Source organism: Parus major, chromosome 3 (assembly GCF_001522545.3).
Source record: "Parus major isolate Abel chromosome 3, Parus_major1.1, whole genome shotgun sequence".
NCBI lineage: Eukaryota > Metazoa > Chordata > Aves > Passeriformes > Paridae > Parus > Parus major.
Window position 1 is genome coordinate 84,149,977 of NC_031770.1, and position 21,031 is coordinate 84,171,007.

The 21,031-nt window shown below is 41.9% G+C and overlaps 2 protein-coding genes across 5 annotated transcripts in view; one reads left to right on the plus strand and one right to left on the minus strand.

The window, feature by feature from the left end:
- The first annotated feature begins 6 nt into the window (after positions 1-6).
- B3GAT2 (beta-1,3-glucuronyltransferase 2) lies at positions 7-18,067 on the plus strand. The gene is made up of 4 exons (XM_015620640.2): positions 7-599; positions 11,659-11,803; positions 17,285-17,433; positions 17,514-18,067. Exons 1-4 carry the CDS (start codon positions 60-62, stop codon positions 17,598-17,600), a joined length of 921 nt encoding a protein of 306 aa, XP_015476126.1. The 5' UTR covers positions 7-59; the 3' UTR covers positions 17,601-18,067.
- The window catches only part of SMAP1 (small ArfGAP 1), an 88,871-nt gene continuing 85,907 nt past the window's right edge, over positions 18,068-21,031 (minus strand). For 3 of the 4 annotated variants that reach the window (XM_033512986.1, XM_015620639.3, XM_015620637.3), the window contains one exon: positions 18,772-19,051. In XM_033512986.1, the coding sequence (XP_033368877.1) occupies positions 18,917-19,051 (135 nt within the window). In that variant the 3' untranslated portion in view covers positions 18,772-18,916. Of the gene's footprint in view, positions 19,052-21,031 lie in introns of all 4 variants that reach the window. The other variant, XM_015620636.3, reaches the window with a different exon arrangement.

Genomic DNA, 21,031 nt, shown 5'->3' on the forward strand with positions numbered 1-21,031 from the left:
CGCGCCCGTCTATGGGGCGGCGTTGAGCGGCGGCGCGGCGGGAGGGCGCCGGGGGCAGCATGAAGTCCCTGCTCTTCAGCCGCTTCCTCCTGCTACTGCCCTGGGTGCTCATCGTCATCATCGTGCTGGACATAGACAGCAGCCGGGCTCCGCTGCCCGCGCTGTCCCCCCGCGGCGGGGCCGAGGGCGGTAGCGGCGGGGCGCGGCCGCCCGCCCCGCGGCGGCGGCCCGAGGCCGCGCTGCCCACCATCTATGCCATCACGCCCACCTACAGCCGCCCGGTGCAGAAGGCCGAGCTCACCCGCCTGGCCAACACCTTCCGGCAGGTGTCGCGGCTCCACTGGATCCTGGTGGAGGACGCGGCGGCGCGCAGCGAGCTGGTGACCCGCTTCGTGGCGGGCGCCGGGCTGCCCTGCACGCACCTGCACGTCCCCACGCCGCGCCGCTACAAGCGCCCGGGGCTGCCCCGCGCCACCGAGCAGCGCAACGCCGGCCTGGCCTGGCTGCGGCAGCGGCACCAGCACCTGCCGCCCCCGCAGCCCGGGGTGCTCTTCTTCGCCGACGACGACAACACCTACAGCCTGGAGCTGTTCCAGGAGGTGCGTCCGGGACAGGGGGGCGCGCTCGGCCGCCACGCTCCACCGCTCCCCGCAGCAGCCCGCCGCGTCCCCAACCCAGCTCCCCGCCTCTCCCCTCTGGCTCCTGCCGCTCCCCCTCCTCAGGCTCCCGCTGGGGGCTGTGCCCCATCCCCGCTCTGCGGCGCGCTCGGTGCCCCTTACCCAAAAACTCCGGGCACGGGGGAGTCAAGCCCGCTCTCCGCCCGGAGACCTTGCAGCGCTCGTCCCTCACCGGCCTCCCCGGAGCTGCCTCTGTGTGAGCACCGCTCTCTTGATTTTAAGTTTCTTCTCCCTCCTTTCCGTACTCCCCCAACTTTTCGCTGCTCTTTTCTCACTTTGTTGCCGAGCGAGGCAAGTTTAAGGTTTATATAAGGGATTCTACGTTTTTGTTTAGAACTGGGTTGAAAAGTGCTCTTTGGTTTGTTTTTTTCAGGCTGCATTCCTCTCCCTGTAGGGCAAACTCGCATCAGGAGTCGCCATCCTTCACATCTTTTTACTTGGCGCTAATGAATTAAGCCAGAGCCGGCTTCTTCACGTGGAGTTGCCTTTTTGAAACCTTTGCTCTTAAAAGCAGCAAATCGCTTGTGTAACGACTGAGCGCCCTTTCAGGAGTCTCTTTTGTGAAGGAACCTGTTTTTGTCTTCATTGCCTTCCCTTGGTGAAGGGCTTTGTTTCATTTTGGTGGGAACTGGCAAGCGCTCGGGGCAGAGGGTATCCAGCTTTCTTTCTGGGTTCCCCCTGGCAGGAAGGAGGGTGTTTAATGAGTGGACATAAAACAGGAGAAGAAAGATCATGTGCATCTTCTGTGACAGCTAGGAGAGTGACCTTGGCAGGGAAATGAGGGAGGGAAACAGGAAAGTTTCCCTGCCTGGCAGGCAGCACAGGGCTTCAGACGTGCTGCGGTCTGTGTGTTGTGCCGGTGGACAGAGCTGTAGTTGAACACCCATCCCCTGCCGCTGGCTGCCGAGCTCTGCTCTTCTTCGCGTGCTTTACAGTCAGTGACTTAAGGGGAACGTGATATGCAGAAATGTGAATCACATGCAATTCCCTAGAGAAAGCTGGTTTAGAAACGCTCAGGTTCGTTGTGTTTAGGTTCGTAATGCATCCCTCTCCATTTCCAGTGTGTGGGCAGGTGCAGGGTCCCCATTCAGTAGGGATGTCCTACTTCTTTTGCCCCATTCAGCACTGAAGCTGCTGATTTAAAGACCTTTGCCTAGAGGCTAAACCTTTGTTGCAATTGATTTTTTAAAATTCTCGTAGCTGTGCTCAGTGCATTATAATGCAGAGTAATTTCACATACCCGTCTTTGATGTTATGGGCGTGCTCACGTGTATTTGTAGAAATAAGGCTAATTTGACTGAATCTTAGGGAGCCTGACAATGGAAACAGAAAATACACACATAATGCCAAATTACTTTGGCAATGAGTAATGTGGGACAGGAGATATTTGGAGAAATACCTACTGTGTGTTTGTGGGGGAATTTTCTTGGTTTTTGGTGTTGAGTACCAGTATTAGGGACAAGCTGAAGGAACAGTATTGGCTGGCACTTTTCCTGAATGCTCCACAGCTATTGGAAAAGGAGTCAGGTCACATTTATTCTTTTAAAATTTCTATCATTATTCTACTAATTGCTGTAAATTATGAAACAGAAAGGTACAAATTACCTCTAATTAGCTAGGAAATTCAGGAAAGCGATGGGATAAAGCTGTCTGAAGGGTTAACGTTGAAAATTGCAAACAGAACAGGCAACCTGTGTTTCCTCTTGCTAACAAGAGTCATAACCTCCAGCAGGAGCTTCTGCAACCCTAAGGCTTCCCTTTCCCCTGTGTTCAGCTACTGGGAAGGAGCTGTTTGCTCTGAGCCTTGTGTTTGCAGGCAGACAGGCATGCATGAGTGAGTTTTCCCTGAGAAATGGGGAGCTTGGAAAGCTCAGTTACAGGAGCAGAGAAGGAGCTTTTGCTTCAGTTGCCTCTGCAAGTTCCTGTGGCTGTTTTTTGGGGTCACTAAGGAGCTGTTGGCAGGGGCTCTGGGATGCCACTGGTAGTAACACAAGGAATGCTTTGCCGACCTGGCAAAGTTAGCGGAAATCCATTGACAGGCTTTGCCAAGGGGATGCGCCTTTACGTGTGGGAGGTTACATTTGGAGCGAGCCAGGAGCCTGATTTTTCAGTCGAGGCACTGCTAGAGGGCTGGTTGCTTTTTGACTTGATAAAAGAAAAATCTATGTATTCATGGATTCTGGCTTGACAGCTCTGTGGTTAATCCTGATCCCTCCTTGAGGAATTGATTGATTTATGAGCGTAAATTATACTTGTCTTCTCCAAGCATGAAGAGCACAGCTTCAGAATGCATTGTTTGCAGATGAAACCTGGTAGTAATTCCTGCTATGAAAATGGTGGTAACTATACCTGAGAGGGAGCTTTTTCAGTTTGTTGCCCTGCCAGGAACAATTCTCCAGACCAGCAGCTGCTTTCCCAAAAGAGGGCTGACAAACTGTAGTCTGCTCACTAGGAGGGGGTAGTTTAAAAGTAGGAGACTGAGACAGGAGCTCTGAATTCTCATCCTAGCACCATCCTGTGCTGGCTGTGTGACTTTCAGTGTGTCACTGACATGGGGACAGGCGTGTGTAGGCCCCACTGTGCCAGCAGCACTGTGTGCAGGCAGCTGTGTACATTTGCTGGTTTATGAAGCAGCAGGTCTGTCCTCTTTGTAATGTATTGCTGCTGAACCAAAGCTGGTTTCAGTAGCAGCAGTGAGGCTTCAGGGAGATGGGAACCAAGGCTAGTTAGGACTGTAAAGCCAGCATGAGCGGAACATTTGTGTTAGGGATGTGTTTTACTCAGAGGTCAAACAAGCAGGACTGTGGAGCAGAAGGTGAGCAAGGGAACTGCACGTATGAAGGATTGTGTTTAAGGCAGCTCTTTTGCTGCGGCTTTCCCTGGTGTCCTGACAGGAGATGGAGCCTTTTGACAAAGCAAGAGCAGCAAAGGCTTTACTGTGAATTGTAGTGTATAAACCATGAGGCCATGATCAAAAAGGAGCATGCTTTGACATGGAATGCCATGGGATGCTTCTGAGAGCTTTTGATGAAGAAATTCTAATCTCTGTCCAAAGTACTTCTGCCTGGTGCTTATAAGAATGAGTACTTTATATTTTATGTGGAGTGAGCTGGGCCCAGAAGACCTAGGCTAAGTGTGTTTCATGGAAATCAGGGGAAAAAAAAACCCAGCTTACAGTAGTCTGGAAAATGTCACCTTCTGTAGTAAATCTGGAACCCTTGGGTGCTGTTTATAATTATCTTTTTTTTTTTTCTTAAGACCTAGGATGGCATGTGGATGGATAGGTCACTTCTGACTGGTGAAAGCTATGCTCTCAAAGTCGAACTGGGCAGGGTCTAAACAGTTTTACTTGTCCTTTCTAGAATAAGGTGGAGATCCTGGTTTGTCTTCCTGCTGCTACAGCATTGGCTCAGGTTAGCATTTTGTAAAGAAAGGTTCACCTTCCATGGAAAGGCTGCAGGGAAGGAACCAACCTATTCAATGATTGTGAAATTATTTAGAGTAGTAAAAGGGGCTGCAGCAATGATGAAGAAATATTTCCAGTAGAGGTGTGGCTTTTAAGTTATTCCCAACTCTTTCTCCTTGAGAGTGTAGTGGTGGTCAGGTGAAAAACCATGTTTTTCTTTAATGTCTGTGATTCTGGCATATTGTATTTTGTAATTTATAATTTTGGGATCCAGAACTCAGAAATAATTTATGTGTTTTCTGCTCAGGCATGATCTGTTCATCTGGAGGTGTCCTTGTGCATCTCTCCATCAAAAACAAGTCTGCTTTCCGAAAATACCTGTTATGTTAAAAGTCAGCTTGCATTCATAAAAAAGCCACTGAGAGGACTGAAATTCCAACTATTATATTTAAGATGTTTTACAAATGTTTCTACATGACTCACCATAGCTTCTATTTTTTACCACAGGCTGTTCATTTTGGAGTGACTCTTATAGTTTCTGGTGCATTTGTGCTTCATCTTATTCCTGAGTGCAAGTTATTGTAATATTGTGACTGATGCCTAGCAACTGCTGATTTCACATTTTTAAACTTCCAGAGGAAAAATAAACTTAGATAATACTGGCATTCCACCTTCACAGAGAGATTTTAAAAACAGGATTAACCTAAGCACTGGAAACTGAAGATGGACAGCAAAGTTCCATTTCCCTTAACTCTTCACAGAATTCCTGTGTTTCTATGTCTCAGGTGTTTTCTCTGCTCTTTTCACATTTTGGGTAGTTGGCCAAAGGCCATCACTTCCATGGTCCATGTTTTGGATATGTATGCAAATTGGAGGAATTAGTGTTGGAGATCCACTCTGCTGTTGATTGTGCAGACTGTCCTGAACCCTCTGTAGGTGAGGGGTGAGCATCATGAGGAATACAAGAGCAGTGAAGGTCTTCAGTACCTGTCTGAAAGTGAGCTTGCTGCATTCAGAAACACACTGAGTTTTAGAGATTCCTGTCTAGGTTATTTCTGCCACTTTTGCTTGTGTTTTGTTCAGACACCTAAACTAGACATATTTGATATATTGAAATTAAAATGCTTAAATAAATATCTAGAGCCATGTTCTCCCTCCCTGCCACCCCAGGTCATCGTGTCCAGAATTTCATAGAAATGTTTGCTGGGTGCCTAGAGCATGCAAGCGTGGCACATTGCACTGCCTTGTCTGAGTGCAAGGAGAGATTTACAGGCTGGGTCTCAGAGAAATCCATGCTCTAAGGTGTGATGTGGGGACAGCCTTGTAGCATGGAATTCAGAGTAGTTCACAGCCCTAATTGTCATTTCTAAGGGGTAAAGAAACCCAACCCAAACTCCAGTAGCTCAGCAGTTAGTCCATTGCCCACTGAGTTGTGGACCAGAATCCAAATTGCTGTAGCTGTTGCCTGCACAAGAGTGCCCTGAATATGATGGCAGAGTTGAAGCTGGAAGGAAGGTATGAGAGGACAGAGCTCATCCTGCTCTCCCTAAGTTGGATTAGTCTTTACAGGCAGCTCAAGATTCAAAAAGCCACAGATTCAGACTGCAAGAATTTTCTTGTGTCCCTGCCCTCTCCTATCAAAAGGTATGTATGAAGGTGGCAGATATTCTAATGGCTTTTAACAGCCATTTCAATAGCCTAAAAAAAGAATTCCTTGTTATTAAAAATAGAACAGAAATACTTGCAGGCATTGCATGTCACATAGGCTTCAGTTTTCCTGTGATCATCTTTGTAGAATATTTTGAAGGGAACTCAAAAAATGTGTTATAGGAGAGGTGAATATTTACTATTTATTCCAGCTTTGACTAGGGAAGGGTTAGTGTTTGCTCAATAACACATAACTGTCCTAATCTTTATACAATGTATTAAGATAATTTCTGTGTTATTTTAAATGGATATATTTATGCAAATTATTTAAAAGTAGTATAAGTGAAAATGTGAAAATCCTTTGTTGAATCTCTTGGAGCTGGTTGGTAAAATTAGATTTTTATAATAGTCTTAAAAATAACATTCAGCAGTCTAGACAGAATTAAATATTATCTGGCAGTCATTGGTTATTTTCTTCAGAATAAAAAGTGATCCAAATATGACTTAGCAGTGCATTAAATACCTTTCTAGTATATAAATGATTTAGGAGTACATGACAGATTTTAAACGCACACTGACATTTTTCTTCCACATGGACACGTAATACCTATGCTAAAGAGGCTGGATTAGAAAAGACTGTCAGAGAATGAAATAGCTTAAAAACGAGAGAAAACAGTGACCAAAATAATAATAATAAAAAAAAGGCTATTTGAAACAGGTTTATGCTTTGTTACAAAGTACCAAGTACTCTCTGTTTCTTCATTGGCAGCAGCAGCCTTACCTGTGAAACTGATACTGTTACTGTGAAATTAATTACACGGGGTCAGCAGCCCTTCAGCGGTACAGTGAACACAACCCAGTAGAATGATAGGGAGTAGAATGAGACAACCAGTAAATAGAAGGGCCCAGAAGTAAAATGAGTAGCAAATGTTTTGGAAGGTGTCCCAGTGCACAGAAATTGGCTGCTAACTGCCTTAGTTAAATTTGGTACAGTTTTCTTCTGCAGGGAAGCAATATTGACATTTCTGCCCAAGGATGCTGGTATTATTTAGAAACATTAATCATTGTACCTTATATATAAAATGTTGTGGAGAAAAGGGGGAATTAATCTATCCTCTCTCTGCAATGTAGATTATATACAAATCAGCAGAGGAGGTTTAAGGCAGATGCTTGGAAAGAAAGCTTTCTGTCAGGGAGGATGGTGAAGCAAACCACCTGTGAGACCTGCAGAGGAAGCTACATCAATGAATGACAATTTTTTTTGATTTGTAGATCCCTTCTGCAAGTGTTCCCATGGAGAATACCCTTCACAGTCAAATTTGCCGGCAACAAACTTGCCTTTTGAAGTTCCTAACCCCTAAGTATTCCAAAGTCCCTGAACCACGAAAGCCACTGGCACAGGTTCTTTATGCCTTGGTGCCTCCTTTGAAATGATGGTAAGTGGGGGCAGGAGCTGTGTCCAAAGGCTCAGTAAACAGGCACAGCAACACTGCTCAGCTGTCTGGCTGAGTTGTAGTGCTCTCACATAAGTTTTGTTGAAGCAGAATTTGGCTTTAAATGGCCTGTGAGTAATGCAGAGAGCTGTGTGAGAAGTGACAGGGAACCTGGCTGTGCTGATGCTTTAACCCATAAAATTTTGTCCTGAGGAAACGTTGTAGTGAAGGAGCTCTAGGTCCTGCCTTTGGTAATAATAAATTGGAATTTTGCATAGAAATCTGCTGGAGTATCACTGGGATGGGCAGGGGTGTGGGGTAGGATGGTGAGCTTGGATGTGAACCTGTAGCCTGAAAAGGACAGATCACAAAGAGACAGGCTTACAAGGTGTGGCAGCAGGTTTGCCCTAGCAGAGGGCTTTGAATTCCAAACAGAAACACATTGACATGAAACTGCAAAAACACCAGGACAGTTGTTCCAGTCTGGAAGCCTTTTCACTGTAGGAAGTACAGCCATGTCTCTTTTTTTTTTCTGTCATGTGCCTTCATTCCCCTTGGGCTTTTATAGTTTGTTACTGGCTTGGTATCTTCCCTATCCATCAGTCCAGCACATCCCATTAAGCAGCTTTTCTTGATTGACTAATGAGATACTAAATTTAGCAATGCTTTTATCGCTGTCTTTTATTGCTCAGCTCCATTTCCTGCGTTTCACTTGCTATTCTTCAGTGATTACTCTGTTGTTACTGTATTTACTGTTGTATGCCCATCGCCTCACTGCATTTCTTCAGTCAATTGTTATTCATCTCTCCTGTAATTTCCTTGCCCACTCCTTCCTAATTCTCCTCCCCCTCCTATTTTATTCAGGTTTATTCTACCATCTTCCCCACCCAGAACATCACTCTCCTCCTATGCCCAAGACCCTTTTTCAAAAAGTAAATAGAGGACAAAAGCATTTCTACCTTGAGAGAGCTCTCCAAGCCAGGCAGGATGGTACCTGTCTCTGCTCCTTAACTACACAAGTCTAACTAGGACAGAGCAGATGCTTAACTTGCAGAGACTGAAGTGTAAGTAAGAAGAATACCATTCATGTAAGCTACCAGGATTTAAAATGCTGAGTACTAACACAGCCTGTGATACTGCTGTCACTACAATGACAGAGAGAAGAGTTATTTAGGAAGCTGTTTTTGTAAGCCCTAGGATTTTTGGCAGTTGTTTAACCCATGGCACTAAAGCTATTCAGAATTAACACATTTTTGAATAACTTTTTTGTGTCCCGATGATTAGCAGCATAAAATTTCAGGTGCAAGCTGGCCTTTTAATCCAAATAATAGCTTTTTCTCCATCATACATAAATACAGCCTTCACATATTGGTATGTTAACTGCAGTAATGCTATTCTCAGAAGATTAAAAGAAATATTCCTACTTTCATCTGCCTAGCATATCCCAAGGCTGTGAGGTATTTCAGAATTAGCATAAATACTGGTCTAGATGTGCTCTTTCAGCTTTTACTTAAAGGAATTGCTGTATTCTTGACACCTGCTTATTTCATTCTTCAAAAATGTAACCTGTGAGAATAAAGTCACCCAAGGACAAAAAGTAGGAGCTCTGTAAGGGGTTACTTGCTTCTAATGTGTGGTGGCTTTACTGACATAAGTCACAGACACTGAGGTTGACCCAAGATTATTATAAATTTAAAATTTCTTGGGTCATTTCATGCTGGTCTTATGAGGTCAGTGAGATACTTTTCATTGACAAGGTTTTCCAACACACTGTGTTGTAGAGTATTAGTGCAAATCCATCTGGTTCTGCCAGTACAGCTGCTGAGACCACTATTGACCCAGTTTAGAAGTCCTGTGTAACCTGGCTCATCTTGCAGTACAGCTACCCAAACCTTTCCTGTGCACACAGGCAGGGCATGGGTGCACTGTGCTCTGACCACGCTCTTGCAGCCAGAGTGTGCCTGCCCTTGGCTTGTGGCATTTTGAGTTTGGGCACAGGCAGTTGGCACAGGATGGCTATAGTACTGCAATTCTGAACTTTAGTAATTCATTCAGGCATCCACACACCCCAGGAGGTATTAATGGCACCATGTCTCTTTATCCTGTGGTACTTACTGGTGTAGCACTGTTGGGTGAATGTAGCTTGATGGTGTTGTGTAGATATGCACAACAGGATGATTCCCCGTGTCCATGTCTGGTATGTTTGGATGTTAATAAAAATATACTGTTAGCAAAATAAGCAAAAGAGATGCGTCATTAAAACCAGAGCTAAAAGATCTTCATGAGGAGGTTTGGCCAATGTCCATATACAAATGGCTAATTGCTAACTCTGCATTTCCTACATGGAGAAGTGGGAGGTATTTGAAAGTTAAACTTAAGCAGAGAGAACAGTTGCAGGTAAAGATGTTTATCAACAACCTCAGAAAGATTCATGGCAGTCTCTCATTGGCAATTAACCAGGCAATGGCTTGGACAGAATCCTTATCACAAGAATTCCCTATATTGCCAGCTGAATGTATACCCTGCTCTTATGTGCTATGGGCTGCTGACCCTGAGTGAGATGTTCCAGCTGCAACAGTTATTAGAGTGGGAGAGAGGATTCTTTGATAAATAAATCTGAAGATACACAACTAATTGGGAGGGAAGGTGCATGTCTCTCTTCCGTGTGTGCCTACATTTTTGTGGATTTTTAAATATGTATTTTATACCTTCTCTATGTTAAAGTTCTATGAATCTGCTAATGTTTCTAGCTTAGAAATGTGAGCCATGCTGACGTGATGTCTTTGTTTTTTCTGGTACAACTCCTGCGAGTCTTGATGATATGCATGATAAATCTTTCACCTTGGCAGAGAGAGAGGGAAGTGTTTAATATTTAACCAAGGTTGTCTTTTACTTCAGCATCCATCGATAGGGGACTGCAGTTACAAATATGTAAAACTGTGTTTGTTTTTGCTGAGAGGAGTGCTTGGAAGGAAAAAGGGATAACTTTTCCCCAAGGAGTAAGTTTCAATTACAACAAAAGACAAGACTGTTTTTAGAATAGATCAAATTAAGCCCACATTGCACTAAAATAGTTTAATACTTTGTTTAAAAAGAACCATATTTAAAGCACAGTGGCTTTTGAACCAGTGTGGTTAAGTTGTGCAAGTTGCTGTGTCGGTGCTCTTGCTCAAGTTCTCACACCAGACTTATTTTCCCATGGGGAGCAGTGTGTCAAGGTTTGTGTCATATTATCTCCTGCTTACTGAAGAAAATGGACCACTGAACCAGTTATCTGAAGTCACTGAATCAGACTCAAAATCTTTACAGTTACAAAAGACCTCCAAGATCGAGTCCAGCCTTTGTTTGAATTGCACACCAATTAAACCATAGGTTTTAATTAAACAAGGCGCCATATTCAGTTTATTGAACACTTCCAGGGATGGTCACTTCATCACTTCTCTGGGCAACCCATTCCCATGTCTGACAAGCCTTTCAGTGAAGAGCAACCTGAACCTTCTCTGGCACAGCCCGAGGCTGTTTGCTAATGTTACCTGGGAGAAGAGGCTGAGCCCCGCCTGGCTCCACCCTGCTTTCAGACATTGTAGAGTGATGAGGTCCCTCCTGAGCCTCCTCTCCCGAAGGCTAAACACCCCCAGCTCCCTCAGCTGCTCCTTATAGGACTCACTTTCTAGCCCCTTCCCCAGTTTTGCTGCCCTTCTCTGGACACGCCCCAGCACTTCAATGCCCTTCTTGAAGTGACTCCCAGTCATGCATACTTCTTTGCTACAGTCAATTTTTCATACCTATGGCTTCTTCTATGCTAGATAAGGATCACATTTCCAGATTTGCATTTAGTTAATTTACACCACAGGGGAAAGCTGCTGCTGGTAATAATAAGCATCCTGCCTGGCCTGCTTTCTGTCCTTCTCAGAAATTTAGAGAGCTTTTAAAGGGAAAATACAGAAGTTAAAAAGACTTAGCCCTAGCAATCTTTTTTCACAAATCCTTAATAGAGCTGAGCTGCATCTCAGGTCTGCTTCAGGTAGGAAAGAATTGTCATAATTTCCTCCATTTGATGCATTTTTAACAAGTCCCAAACTAACTGTTCTTGTGAAATGTGTATTAATCATTATTGTAATATTTTCTCTCTCTGGGATTTTACAGTATCTCGGCAATCTATAGACATAAGCCCACTGCCAGAATGCTGTAGTCTTGCAGATAGAAAAGATCTATGCCTTTGAAAACCCAAACAAACAAGAAAAAAAACCCCACGTTTTTTCACAGCTTTAAGAACTCTTGGCATAAAAGATATTATGAATAGGGTATTTAAAGTAGAATTGAGATGCCTATGGACTAAAGAGCTGGAGATTTCACAGAAAACGAGTGCACACACACAGCTCTTGGGCTGCAATCTGTAAGGTAGAATTGCTATTGAGCTCTGGGTCTTGCTGTTGGACGTGGGTTTCCAGGAGCAGTCCCAGAAAAGCAGTGACGCTGTGCCTGCCTCTTGCAGATGCGGACCACGCGCAAGGTGTCGGTGTGGCCCGTGGGCCTGGTGGGAGGCCGGCGGTACGAGCGCCCGGTCGTGGAGAATGGCAAGGTCGTCGGCTGGTACACGGGCTGGAGAGCTGACAGGCCCTTTGCTATTGACATGGCAGGTGAGGATCATTTATGATACATGAGTTGTTTCCATTTCTCAATTTAAGCAGCTCCTTAAACTTCCGAAGTGCTGGCAGTGTGCAGCCCTTTGGCACTAACTATCCCGGAAGTCTAAGCTTGTACATCTTGTCTAATTAATTTGACACTTGGTGGTATCTGAACTTGCTTTAATTAGTTTGTATTTTTATGTGGCAACTTGGCTTTTATGTTGTATGAATTGTCTGTCTGAAACAAGTTAATTGTAAATTCATTCACCCTAGCAATTCTTACAAGGAGTCCCTGCCTGTCATTTTGTCATCAATCTAAACCAGGCAGTATAAATGCAGACCTTCTTAGACCTCATGTTGTAAAATGCTACTTTATCATGAAATTACTCATGTTGCATTGGTTATTCAGAATGACAGTGATAACTATAGATGGATATAGTTTGAAACACTGGGCTTAGGGGAAACATCACTGACAGCTGTCGCCTGGTGGATGAAGGCAGAAAAGCTTCAAAACGGATCTAATCAATCTTCTGCAGTGAAGTTTGCACACCACACAGCTCTGTCTTGTTGACAGTCCCAGCTTAGACAATCTTTTGTATATACTCACAACTGCCACATGAATCACCACTGTGCACAGGTCCAATTTCTGATATAGCAGAAGCTGGTTTCCCAGCAAATGATATGGTATTTGCACTTAGACTATCTTCTGTACTCAGGAGAGAAAAGTAGGAATACAAGGGCAAGGTAGAAATAGACACTTTTTTTATTCTGATACCCCTATGTTTTGAGAGAGGGAAAAGGACAGTGTACAGTTCTTTCTCATCCTAACAGAGCACTGTTATATTAATTGAAGTTATTGATAAAAATAGGTACAGTATTTACAGTCCAACTGTTCAAAAAGAGTAAATAAAGGAGGACTTATGGTTGTTATCACCTCAAAGACAAAAAGGTTACCAGGTGAATTTTTCTGCACTGTAGAGGCATCTCAACTCAATAGTACAACCTGGCTTAAAAATAAGTATTTGGGTGTTCACATAAATGCATTCCTCAGGGGTGAAGCAGGTATTTAATGCCCAGCACCATGCAGCGTGTCGAGGACTGCAGCTGTGCAGTTGTACAGTCCCTGTGGATTTACTGATACATATTGATACTGTACTCTAGAAGGGATTACTGATGGCATTATAAAGGCGAGAGCATGGTTCATAATTCATTAGCAGCAGGCCATTACACAACATCAGCCAAGGGACTCTAACTCAGACATGAAGATATACATGGAAAGTTCTTAAGTTGTTTACCTTGCAGATGCTGGCTGAATCACTGGCATGAGGGAAAGGCAGCTCCATTAGGAGCATTACCTGCTTGTGCTTTGACCAAAGTCATGTAAGGGAGGGTTATAGAGACAAAAATACCCCAAAACTTTTAGAATACAGGAAGTTATTACACAACCACAAACAAAGAGTTACTACTTTGTGAGAGAACTTTTATTAGTCTTCAAAAAAGTACTGAAGAAATTGAACTTGATTTTCAATTTCAGCAAAGAGAGAAATGGATGCAGTGTAGACTGATAAAAAATAATGTGAAATTTGCATCTTCATTCCCTTCAGGAATACAGTGGCAGGGCACAAACAGAACAAAACTCCATAGGTGTCTGAGCAGGTACAGGCTACAGGATGCATGTCAATGTGCAGTTTCCTACCCTTGCCCTTCTCTCCTGACTTCCCAACACACCTCCAGGGACTTGCTACCAAACCTAAGTCCATGCTGTAGTCCATCACTGGCATTTTTCTTTCCATGTTTCCATATACAAGCAAACTTAGGTTATACTAAATACTGCACTTAAGGAAGAGCAAGGATCTTTTTAAAAAATATTGCCATGCAAACAGTATAGATGCATGCAGTAATACTGATATGGAGACCTATCAGCTGTCTGCAGTTAATGTTCTGTGCTCATGTCTCAATGCACTGGTAAGGAGGCTCCCTTTGGTTTAGTGAATGATCTTCCACAGTGATTTTCACAAGAATTTGATCATGAGGCTGAGTATGAACAGAGTGACAGCTTAAAAGGTTCATTGGGATCATTGTTAACTTGTGGCTGTTCAGAGGAAGTACATCCTTGACTTTAAGCATATAAACTTCTTACTCTAGACTAGAAAGCACAAGGCCAAATTCAAATTACTGCATGTGGAGACAGGTCCTGCTGACTTCATCTGGCTCAGCTCAAAGACCCTAGCTAGCCAACCTCCCCAGATTTTTGGAACACACTTGCACATGGCAATCACATTAGGTCAGTTCATTAAACATTGGTTATTTATTTTGAGAAATTTGTGGCTGACACCGCTGTTCTACAATGCTAAACTGGATTCAGAAAGCCAAGTAGCCGTTTCCTGTGTTGCTTCTTGCCTGGCAACCAACACACCATACAAATTAGTTCAGGTATTTCCAAAGTTCTGCTTCAGTTTTTAATCTAGAACATCCAGGAAGCAATGGCATTAACCATGGCAACAAAATCTTTAAACCCTGGCTCAAGTTTAACTGGATGAAGAAAGATAGTTCTGCTTTTTAACAGAAGCCATTGATCTAACACAAGTCAAGGTGTGAATTAACAGAAACAGCTTACTTTGAGAGAAGAACAGATGTTAGATTTGCTATGTCTCCCAGGTATCTTGTCCTCCCACAAATTAATTCCTATCTAGGTGGCTCTTCAGCCAATTAGATTTAATTTACAACCTTGCATTAAACACCAAAAACCCCCCAAAACACCTCTTCACACTCCAGCTATGAAATTGTCTTGTGGCATTTCATGTGAAGTTAAGCCAAATACGACCTTGTAGGAATAATGACTAAGTAAAATAACTGTATGCATGTAAGCACTGTTCAGTTATGCTACACTGGAGACAGTAATCCCAGATAAATCCCTGTTTAGTGACAGAATTCAAAACAACAGTGACTTTTCATCTATTAGCACAGGACCATTATCTGCTGAGAGAAATAATTAGTGCCAGTCTGGTCAAAACCCGAGCTGTCTCTTCTATTATTGACAACAAAATGATACATCTGATAAAATCGACTTAAAATTGTCACTAGAAAGTGGTTTGCTCTCAAGTCCATCTTACAAAATGCCATACATGTGAAAATAAAGCAGAGCTGAAGAACTAAAGAGCCAGGAGATAAGTTTCCTTGAATTATTTTATCTCTAAGTTGCTGCTTTATTGGATTCTTTTAACAAACAAGGACTGCATGGACCCTGACCAAGGAAACAAACCTCAGGCCAGGCAGTGCACTGTCCATGTCCTTGTCACCTGCAACACTCAATTTATAATTTTACTTGATGCCTGAGTTTTGACAGTACCCTCAAATGACAATTTGCAATAGCATGGTAGCAAGGGCATGTGTCACATGCAGGGGCCAGGGCCCACTTGAACATCTGTGTGTAGGAGAAATCCACCCTCTGAACTCAATGCAAGTTTCTCAGCAGAAGAGCAAGCCTTGCAATAAGAGAAATTATGAGAAATCAATGTATGGGTAAGTACAGGATATGAGTCCAGGGAGCCACACTGACACGGCAGAGATAAACAGTGGAAAATCTGCGTCTCTTCTGCTTAGAATGGGATTCTTACTGTGCACTAAAATCTAGGACACTAATTTTGGTGTTTACTTCATTTTCTTCTTTATGCATGGGCAGCTTGAATCTTAAATGTATTTAAAAAGAAAGAGAGCTTACACAGCTGATCAGGGTTCCAAAAATGCCTTCCCATGCAAAAGAATTTTTTTTTTGTGCCCAAAATTATTAAAGCCCAGTTGCATCCAAAATTTATAGTTTATTTTATTTGAGGAAAAAAGGCCGACAAAACCTAACCAAAACCACTAAACTGAAGCAGACCAATCTGTTCATCAGTACTAAATCTCTGGTTCCCTGTCAAGGTGTAACAAGCTGGCTGTACACAATCTCTGTAGCTGAGGGAGTTTAAACTCTCACCCTCTGCTCTTCCCAAATGATTACACTTGGCTACCAAGATCACCGGGATAGTGCCCACCTTGTGCTCCAGCATGGCCAGGCTACAAGCAGCTACTTGTGGAGCAGAAGCAAGACTGCAGTGCAGGGTGTAGCAGACACCTATTCTCTACCCCAGGCAGGACAGGAGGTATGAAGCTACGTAAAAGATACAATGTCTAAATGTTTTTTGTGTCCATCAGTGAACTGGGACCTCAGATTGCATCCAACCAGTCTTCATCAGGGTCCAACTTCCTACTGAAAACAAAACAAACCTTCTGGTGTGTTCCTTCGCTTTCCTACAAGCAAGAACATGATAAAGTGATTTCAGTGTGCCCTTCTTTACATGTAACGCAGTTATTACTTCCTTATATTTTCCTCTCCAAAAGGCTCCTGTAGAAGTCAAAGATACTTTCAAGGAAAACATAGTAGCAAGACACTTCTACTAAAATAAAAGGATCAGAATTACATTAAGTTATAGAAAGTTATGCTCAGTTTTAAACTGATAGAATTTTAATACTGGTTTTAGAATTCTTGGAGTTTTCCAGAACTGATGTCAAAACTGTTACTACTTGTGTCATAAAGGGACAGCTGGAACCACTCTGAACTGATAAAGACTTCCTTGGTAAGCTTGGGAATCAGACAAAAGGAGTTAGTTACAACTGTAATTTTTTTTTACATGTCTATCAGAGTTTTTGGGTCATAGTTAAAGAAGCATACTTTAAGACTGAGCATTGCTGAAGGAAATGGGAGAGGTTCTATAAATAATAGCAAATTACAGATTCATGGGAGCTCCTTCAGAGAGGGTGAGTTTGCTCAAACCAGTGATTTCTCAGTTTGCAGTCTCCCTTCAAAGAACCTGATACATGTTAGTCGAGAAAAGAATTGCAGAGAGGTGTGTACACTGAATAAATCCTTTGAGCTGTGCTGTGCCAGGCTCAGACCAGCTGAGACTGCCTGGCAGACCACTGGTGCTAAAAGTTATTCCCAAGGCAGAGCATTAGTATGACTTGTCTTTCCTCAACAGGGATGTTAAAAATCTACAGGCTAATCTAAATATCACAGTTGTAACATATTTTAACCATTTTTCCCAACTCTCAATTTGAAGTGTGGAACGGTTTGTACCGTATAAATTTCATACATTCTATTTTACTTACAATTGAATTTCATTTCTTAATTAAAAGTAGAAAGGAAGAATAAACAAAGATTTTAGCAATACCTGACTTTTCAGGCAAGAAAGCATATATTACCTATGTGATGGGAAATAGATTAAACATGTTGAAAATACAGTGCAATTAAAAAAAATCTGATTGTATCTTAAGGGCAAAACAAAACAGTACAATGTAGGATAGACAAACCTACCAAATACTGTCTAGCCACATAATTAAATTTATATATTTTCAAAAAGAACATAGGAGACTTCAAGGCATAAGTATAGCCGCACTAAAATGTAAGGCCTAAAGGTTTTTCTCAACCTTTTTCCCTGTCTCACTCTCTCCAAGGATTTGCTGTAAGTCTTCAAGTGATCCTGTCGCATCCCAAAGCCGTATTCAAGCGTCGTGGTTCTCAACCAGGAATGCAAGAATCTGATTTTCTGAAACAGATAACAACAGTAGAGGAACTGGAGCCAAAAGCAAACAACTGCACAAAGGTACCTATGGCTGTACTTTGTGAAAAGTTTTTGTGTCATCTCTGTAGATGACTTTACTAAAAACACATGGTATTTTTTAGGTTCTGGTATGGCACACCCGAACAGAGAAAGTGAATCTAGCTAACGAGCCAAAGTACCACCTGGACACAGTCAATATTGAGGTATGACGTGGGGGGACAGTCCCACGGCAAGAGCAGGACAACGGACGCACCAGCGCACGTTCCAGTTCGGACAGCTAAAATCATCTGCTTCTGCCTGAGACCTGACAGACTTCTGTGGAAACAAAAGGAAGCTTTCAGAGACTCTAATAAGCAAATCAAGTGGGTGTGCTTTGTTCTAACTTGTCTGCATGCATTTCTGAACTCTCAGCTTAATAAACTGACACTTACCTTTGTTTTAATGCTGTTTCCACATAGAGAAACATGGCTGCAATGGAGTATTTTCAAAATCATAATTTATGTATATACTTTTTGTATTTATCCAGCTTAATGGTGTAATTATAAACTGATTTTAACTCACAAACTGTTGGTCTAAATATCTGTATAAATGGATCCTCCAAACTGAACATGTTTTACTTCATTAAAAGTAGCGGTCAAATAGGTCATACAATAATGAAATAAAAAACCCACAATCATTTACGGATTTATCCTTTTAATATAGGGAAATAACATTTTATCATTACGAGGCACCATAAAATGTAAACACAATCACTGTCATAAACCTGGATCTCTCTGCAAGACAAAATATATCTGTTCACACTGAGTTACCTTGAATGCATATTGTGCTGTCAGTTCTCAGCTTTAACACAGTGTGCCTCCCTCCTGAGCCAGGCCGGAGACTTGACCACAGGAAATTCAAATGCATCAAATGCTCATCTTTAAAAGAATAAGCTATTGATTTGTAGAACTACAGTAACATCCAGGTTTATCTTTCTTTCAATAACCACATTCCCTGTTATGCACACCATAACAACATCACAGTGAAATGTATGATGAAACAAAATTTGTTTGATACACTAGAAAACATTGCTCAGTGATACATTTACATTCTATTTATATATGATTAAACATTTGTTCATACAGTACCTTCTACAGGATTACTGGGTAATTTTGGGGGGTTGGGGTTCATATTTTTGGATATTACTAACATGATAGCTACATCCCTTATATGCAAACATTTGATCTAGAATTTTGAGGGAAAAAATCAGTACGTGGTTAAGCAGCTTCTTAATATGATCAATGAAATCATATGCATTGTATGAAAATGCTTCCAATGATGTATAAATATATTCTTGATCTGCTTTTCACTACATCAAATTTAAATCAATATAGACCACACCACGGTCAGTCAGTTATATTCTTAATCTGAACAGCTGGGGAAAAAGAAAAAGAATATATATGTACATGGAAGGAACAGCAAAAGTAAATGTATTTGAACAAGGAATGTTAGGTGGCTGTTCTGGGAAAGATTTCTATTGCAACTTTCATTTCCACAGTTGTGTGCTGAGAGTCTGGCCAGAGGAGCTTCCAGTCCATCCTGCGGCTGTGCTGGGGGGCTGGCCGAAGCCCATCACATTGCTGGAACTGCTGAGGTTCATTCCAGCCATTTGCTGATTCATCTGCAAAGCACACACACACACACACACACGAGCCTGGTTAGCACAGTGGCACTGTAACACAAGCCAAAAGCAGTCCTGCCTCCAACTAGCCACACAGTTACAAGTACATTTCCCTAAAATTATTTCTCATTAAATAAAAATATTGACTCCATCTAAGTTTCTAAGCTTTTTCTCACACCACCATCTTTTCTACAGCCTTCAACCACCAACATACATCAACTGCTTGGCTGCATCACTTGGTGTAGATGTCACATGAGAATTGACAGCATGTGAAGGAGGTGGCCAGTGCAGCTGGTTGGTATAAGTTTGCTTTCACATTTTCAAGGCTAACAAACAAAATTGTAGGAACTGCAATAAAGAAACACCAAAGCCAGTAATATCTCTTGTCTGCACTTGCAGCTCCAGATTTATTTTTTTTCCCAGCAATATTTCTTTGGAGACTTCATAATCTTGACTACACCAGTTTTTACAGAAATTGTCCACTTAGGTGACAATCAACAAAGAATGAGGTGGATTTATAAACTTGAGTATTATCTAACTATCCTTGCTAAAGAATCTACTCAAGATACTGTAATTCCTTAAAAAACAAGTAAAATAATCCACATGAAATTAAATTCACATGAATTTAACATCTAGTTAAAGGTGAGAAAGAATTCAAGATTCAGCACATTCACTCCAGGGTTGTTGCAAAACTATTTGCAGTCTTTACAAATATCAAGTCACTGTAATTTTAAGTGCTCAATGTCAAAATGACTTTGAGAGAAATGAGCATTTGAAGCAATTAATAATCAGAGGCAATGAATAGAGATGTTGGATAAGTAACATTTGATTCAACCTAAAGGCAGTACTAGGTAAAGTCAGAGTTCATTTAAACATGAATGAACAATACCAGGTTGCAAAATGAAACTGAAACACTGGTGAAAAATTTAAGTAAATTGCAAACTAGTATTTCAGGGTAAAATTAAGTTCTGTGTGCTTTCACACAGAACTGTGTATCTGCAGAAAACAACCCACCACTGAACCTGGAAATATAAAAAAAGCTGATGAAAACATGCTTTACCCAGTGGTACTTCTCTTCTGGAGTACAATTCTTAAGCAGCAGACTATATAAACACATTAGTCTGGTAAAGCAAGCTTTCCCCTTTCAACTAGAGTCAGAGTTTAGATCAGAGTTCTGCAGACTGTGGAATGTCATCATACTGACATCTGATGTGCAAGGGGTACAGGAACATGTGAAGAGTTTGTTCTAGGAGCCAACTTTTAACATGTAATTGATAAGAGGGAAGATTTTAATTTCAAAGCTGACATGGGTCTTTTTAAAGCTAGCTACCTAGGAAAAGACTACCACCAGTATATCCACAGCTTTTTTTGATCTGACATTTTGAAATTCTCACCTTTAAGAATTACTTTTCAAAGCAGAATGATAGCCTGTATTTTCGAACAGGGGCTGTTTTATCCATGTAGGAAATGCTGTTTACCTTCATAAATGTTCACAACGTAACACAGCAGAACAGTAAAAATTTGTATCATCTAATTTAAGTAAATCACTAAGGTTCTCTTCCTGCATTACTAAGTAAGCAGCATGAAATTATTATGTTATCATAAGGCAAACAATAGTATGAAAAAACTAGTTGCTGTCATGCATGCTGAACTCCAAGGGACTAATTTAGCTCTGATCCCTCTGCCTTACCCTGCCCCAATAAATGCTCAAATACCCAATTTCAAGATATTTCCCTGGAAAATGTACAAATACAGTACTACATGTACATTAAGCCTTCTAGAGAACCTTTTAAACATGTTTAAAAAATAGGATGGAAATGCTACAGAAAAACAATAGATGCACATAAGCAAATTATCTACAGGCAAATATTAAGAGCACAAAGCACTTCACATTCCACCAAAAATTATTTTGAAATCTGTGAATGAAAGTATTCATTGTTAGTGGCTCAAGAAGTTAAATTCCGCTTTTAGTTAGAAGGC